Here is a 6,000-nt window from a genome sequence, read left to right as displayed (position 1 = left end):
GCTCGGTCATACATTAGCTCATGATGTCTGTACACAATAATTTCTCCTTCACACCTTAGCTCATGTTGTCTGTACACAATCATTGCTCCTTCACACCTTAGCTCATGTTGTCAGGACACAATCATTGCTCCGTCGCACCTTAGCTCATGTTGTCTGTACATAATCATTGCTACTTCACACCTTAGCTCATGTTAGGGCACAATCATTGCTCCATATATACATATATATATGGGGGGGGGGTAAAGGAGACCGGGGGAAGGGGATTTGTTAAACCGAACGTCGTTTACTACGACACTTTTTAGCATCTCCTGGGGAGACCTATCAGTAAGGAATTGCATTTAATTTCATTTTAAATGGAAAAAAGGAATACCTGAAGGTTGTTGTTGTTGTTATTGTTGTTGTTGTTGGGGTTTTTTGCCATTTTTCAGTACACGATAAATGGCGACCTGTATGACTGATGTAGGAAGAATCCGGGAAAACCCAGTGGGAACTACGGACGCAAGGGAAAGTACTGGCAAGCTTTCTCATATACTCACATTCATTGAGCCCTAGACTCGAACCCACGTGTACAGAGGTGAGATGACAGTGACCGGTAAATGCGAGCGCTTTAGACTACTCGCCATCATACCCTCCGTGTCCCCGAATACCTGAAGGTCAGAGGACATCAGTAAATTATCCTTTCAGTGATGCTAACGTTGCTGCTGGACTAATGCTAATTTTATAACTATTAGCACTGAAGATCTACTACTAGTGATGCTGGTGCTGGGAATGCTGCTGCTGCCACTACTACTACTACTACAGAATATGGAATTAAGTGCCTACATGCTTCGCTTGTTTTGGCTTTATTTACACAGTTGATGAAAACACAAAGATTTGGCTAAATTCCTGAATGGAACTGCAGCTCTGATTTGCATACCTGAATTGCCGGAGATGAGGAGCGAGCTAGGAGGGCAGGGTGAGCGTGGACAATTCTTATATGCTAATGTTCATGTACCGACACGCGGAGTTAAGGACGGTAAAACTTAGCTAGAAAGCCTTTTATGAAGCGATGGTGCATGTGTGCTTCTTTTTTTTTATAAATCTAGTACGGGGTTGCAACCTTCAAAATCAAATATAACTGCTGGATTACATTTTGGTTTTTGAAGATAGAATACCAGCATGAATCTATCATATACATTTTATTGGTAGGTCGTGTCCCTACAGTCTCATTTTCCAACGTTTAGATAAAATGGAAACGGTCGGGTGGGGTGAGATAGAAAACATTCTTTAGCTTTTACCGAAATGAGTTCCCGTTGGCGGAGGTTGGTAGTTTGGACAACAGATCCGTCCGCCCCACCCCACCCACCCCACCCCGTTAGTATGCTACTGCCCTTGGGGACTTGCCTACCGCAATGGTATATTCAGTTCGTACCCTCGCCGTCACCAAAATGTGGTATGAAAAAGGGAATTAATTTTCCAGTAATCAACAGAAAGGCGTAGGGTTGAAACACAGTATTTCGCAGAATCCATATATTATTATTATTATTATTATTATTATTAACTTCGTCGTCACAACAATAACATCACAGTCAATAATACTTTTTTTCGATACATAATGAATTGGACGTAATGACCTCAACCAAGAGGTTGCTTTCCACAAAATGTCCACTTTATCCCACCTAAAATCAAAGAATTTCACTTTCAAACCTCGACACTTGCCTGATTGGGTGGGATAAGGGTGAAGATAAAATGAACAAAAATGACATTGTTATTATTGGGTCTCTTATCTCTCCCTCGATACCTGTCAATAGGCAGCCTGAGATCACGTGACCCGTCCCCTGTCAGCGCGGATTTCCAGATTTCTTCGGTAAGGAACTACCCGATTTGTTTGCAGTTAATCAGCTCGGGTCGTACTATCATATTGCGCGCCCTGTATGTATATTTACCTGTGGAGAGCAGTGGTATCCTGTACTTGATGATTTCTTGTACTCGTTTTTGTTCCAGAAACGAGGAGGAGTATATATATATATACGTTGACTTAAACCTCAATCTTTCACCGAGATTTACACGAGAATTCGTTTCTGTCAAACATGTGCAAATAGAAAAACAACGTTATCTCGGTACATCTGTTCATGATCTAGACACAATAGTCAAGGGAATGAAGTCTCGCCGTTGAAATCCAGTAAAATCAAACTGTTTCTGGATGGAAAATTCACGCGAGTTCATGATTCAGGCGGGGGATTATTAATTTAGGAAACTATTTGTTTAAGAAAGCTGCTTTCAAAAATGTTAGGAGCTGCTCTTGATACGGGGACCCCGACGTCAGCGAAAAGATTGTGTCGAGAGGTGAGCGTCGATACCGACCAGGAATCAGCTTCCGAAATGTCCCCGGATGTTGGACCAACTCACAGAAAACATTCCAAATCAAGTGTCAAACCAGGTGAGAGCTGCCAAACTATCGGCAATTATCTTTTATTAACCATGTTGTTTATTACATTGTAACGAGATATAAGTCTCTGTAGGCAGGGTCAGAAAATATTAAAATTATCTCTGATTTAGAAAGTTCCGCATTATATATCATTTACGGAAATAAGTAGCTTGCCGACTAAAACCCGGGGCCCCCGGGATGCCGAGTGGTCTGAAGCGCTAGCATTTACCGATCTATGCCATTTCTCCTCTGTCCATGTGGGTTTGAGCCTCGGGCTTGGCGAATATGGGTATGGGAAAATGTTGCCAGTAGCTTACAAAGGGGCATTGGTTCATAACGGAGTTTTCCCGGATTATTCCACCGGTACTTATACTAACCGCCGTGTATGTTGAAAAATGATGTTAAACCCACAGCAACAGCGACTTAAACCCTACATGCTAACATGTCTCCTAACTAACTAACTAAGACACTCTACGAAACGTTTAAGTGAATAAAAAGGTGCAGAGAATCAGAATGGATAAGATTTGTTTTAGCCACAAACAAAAAAAATTCAGCTTTTTTTTCGCTCCTTTTAATTTTAGATATTTCTCCTACCTAATCTTAATTTTGTACGCAATAGCAGAGAAATAACAATAAAACAGTGTGTAAGTAATTAAGAGCAGGTGCCACGAAAGACAGAGATGAAAAGTGCCGAGAAAATGAGGGTATAAATCTGACATAAATATTCAGTTTTCTTGATTAGTAATTAAGAATCACACGACGCCAAACTTCAGTCGATAGCATAAACAGGTAGATAGATATTACTTTCAAAATATGAATGATATAAAAATATTGTGGCTCTGTCGTGTCAGCATTAGTCTTTTAAACTGTTTATTTAAACCAGCATTTAGTAAGTTTTATTTGAGAGCTGTGCCATAAAAATGTCATCGATTGCGTCGATAGTAAATTCTACCTAACACTTTACACCTGTTACTTACCTTCTTCACCTTGTCTAGACCAAAAACATCTGACCACCAAATAGTTTCAGAAATTAGAAAGATCCATCAATGATGATAATGATGATGATGAGGAAGACAATAATAATAATAATAATAGTAACAACAACAGTAATACTAATAATAACAATTATTATTATCATTATTATTATTATTATTATTATTATTATTATTATTAATCCCAGTTGCCTTCAAACCGTTCAACTAATTCAAGCATTAGAACACGAACGCATTACAATGTGTATGTTAAAAACGAGGTTCCTTAAAGGCCAGGTCTAATGTAAAAGTGAAATGAAATGATAGGGGAAGAAAAGACATCACAAACATGACAAGGTAAACCAAACGTGACAAATCAATCCGACAACTCTAGTGTACATCCCAGGCATAAAATTTCGTGGAGAAAAAGACTAAAGATATAAAAATAGAGAAACATTTACATATGTAAACAAAGGAACTTTCTATTCGACCAATAAGTTGTTAAAAAAAAGTAGCAACATTCTTTTTGCGGCCGAAAAAATTTGTCTTGAAATACTTCTTATCATTGTTCATCTGTGGTTTCAACAATTGCTTCAAACTACCTTTCCCCTTTTGTTTATTTTACTGAGTTCAATTGTGAAAAATACGAATTTGCTTTGCCAACGTGATCTTGAACATATTTGTACCAATTAACCAAATTGTATTGCGGGTCCTACAAGTATATTTACATATATACATTATTATCAAATGACTTGTAAATAGTCATACATATACGCGTTAACGTGTCATCAAAAAAGTTAATTATAATTGAAGCACATATATAGTCATAGTATGTAAATGAAACATACTTCATAATGTAACAAAACTCATTTCCATTATCGGAGAGGGTAAGAGAGAAAATCGCATAGAAAAATCGTGTTCATTAAGACAACATTGTATGCGATAATATCAGTTCTATCTAATGTACCAGAGCAGATATTTTAATTTTTAAAACCAAAATTTTGCAGACATAATTTCTGTGATCGTTGTATGCAGAAGCACTACTTTCTAAAATGCACATGGACATTTTTAACTAAGGAACATTCAATTGCTCGCTGGAACAATGTAATGCCACACGGGAGGAGGGCGTCAATGATGTGTAGAATATCCGTACGGAAACTATAACTTTCGTCCTTTTCTCTGTCCGAAAATCCTGAGATTTACATTAAAGTTTACTAGCACAACGATCATTTGTTAAGTTGTCTAACTTGTTGGGCATAATACCCAAACTTGCACAAAAACCAACTGTATAAAATGTATTTTCTAAAACAAATGAATGAAAATAATTCAAAACAACTTTCTCTGTATATTGCTGGATGGATGAAATTTGTTCTCTTCCTACATATATCACTACAGTATTCCAGAGCTTACTGTTGAAAATTGACATGGGCGTATCACGGAATCTCTGCAAGCGAAGTGAATAAAACCACATTTCGAAAACAGTAATATTAATATTTACGTGCATCGTTCAATGCAACAAACACCATTTTACTGTAACTCGTGTATTAAAAATGTAAACATGAATGGACTCAAAACGCACACGCATTCCTTGATAGTGAAAATACAACTTCGGCCATATTGGATTTTATTGTCGTCTGGAAATTTGCACCTCACTAACAGTTTCGTCTATGGCGACATAAAATTTTCACCAACATTTCAATTGGAGAAACGAAGCTATTTTCACACGGAAATTCAATGGCGTTGTAATTACTTGCGGTGAAATATGTACAACATAAATGCATTACTTATTCAGAAAACATGGCATAAAATCGCTATTCAAACACCCATGTATATCAAATCAATAAATATAGTTACATTACGTGTAAAAGAAACAAGAAGTTCAAAGTATAATGGACTTTTAAGCGGCCAATACATGAGATTTATTGACAGATGTCTTATAGTAATTTATGTGGTCCTTTCTTCCCAAGTAAAATATATGATCACAAGATGGAGATTTAAGGGGTAAAATAGAGTTGCTTGAGCCTCTTGAGGGCTAAATGTAATATATGATCGCAACTTGCCTGTGCAGAGAGCCTTCTAATGAATGCAGACATCATAGGGATTTAAAAAAAAAATTAAAACTAGGATAGCGTACGTGTCGGTTTCATTAAAAGTAAAAATCTAGAGGCTCTTGATGGGGAACAAAGAGAATATATTGAACAATCGACTTTACTTGTGTGTGTGTGTGTGTGTGTTTATATCGTTGCCTAAAATCTCATGTACATATAATTGAAAGGAAACAGGGTGGCATGAGTCGGACATGATTTAAATATGTCGCATACAATTCTATACACTTATTCCTTTAAAATTATCTGATCAAGGAAACCTTGCGTTTTAAATTTATTTTTGTATTGAACTTAATATTAGTAAGGTGCAATTTATTTGGTTATATAGTCATCGAAACTTGCAATAGCATTACAGAGTTTTTTATATTACCATTTACCACTTCATAACACAATTAAAATTTATTCTTTGTTTCGTTAACAAATATTTTAAAAGGGCCTCATTTAAAATACAAAATCTTCAAATCATTTCGTCTGTCACCTATCTCTGTTCTTCATTTAATTTGCAGCTTTAGGGGTG

At 36.8% G+C, this 6,000-nt stretch overlaps 1 protein-coding gene across 1 annotated transcript in view; it reads left to right on the top strand.

Moving 5' to 3' along the window:
• The first annotated feature begins 1,852 nt into the window (after nt 1–1,852).
• Nucleotides 1,853–6,000, top strand: part of LOC149785621 (DNA-binding protein RFX6-like) — a 93,762-nt gene continuing 89,614 nt past the window's right edge. Inside the window, exon 1 of the mRNA XM_089979440.1 lies at nt 1,853–2,419. Within this exon, the coding sequence (XP_089835566.1) occupies nt 2,266–2,419 (154 nt within the window). The 5' untranslated portion in view covers nt 1,853–2,265. The remainder of the gene's footprint in view (nt 2,420–6,000) is intronic.

This window comes from Sinohyriopsis cumingii, chromosome 13, assembly GCF_028554795.1.
Source record: "Sinohyriopsis cumingii isolate HCF-2022 chromosome 13, ASM2855479v2, whole genome shotgun sequence".
In the NCBI taxonomy this organism is placed as follows: domain Eukaryota; kingdom Metazoa; phylum Mollusca; class Bivalvia; order Unionida; family Unionidae; genus Sinohyriopsis; species Sinohyriopsis cumingii.
This window is presented reverse-complemented; position numbering and strand designations above follow the sequence as displayed.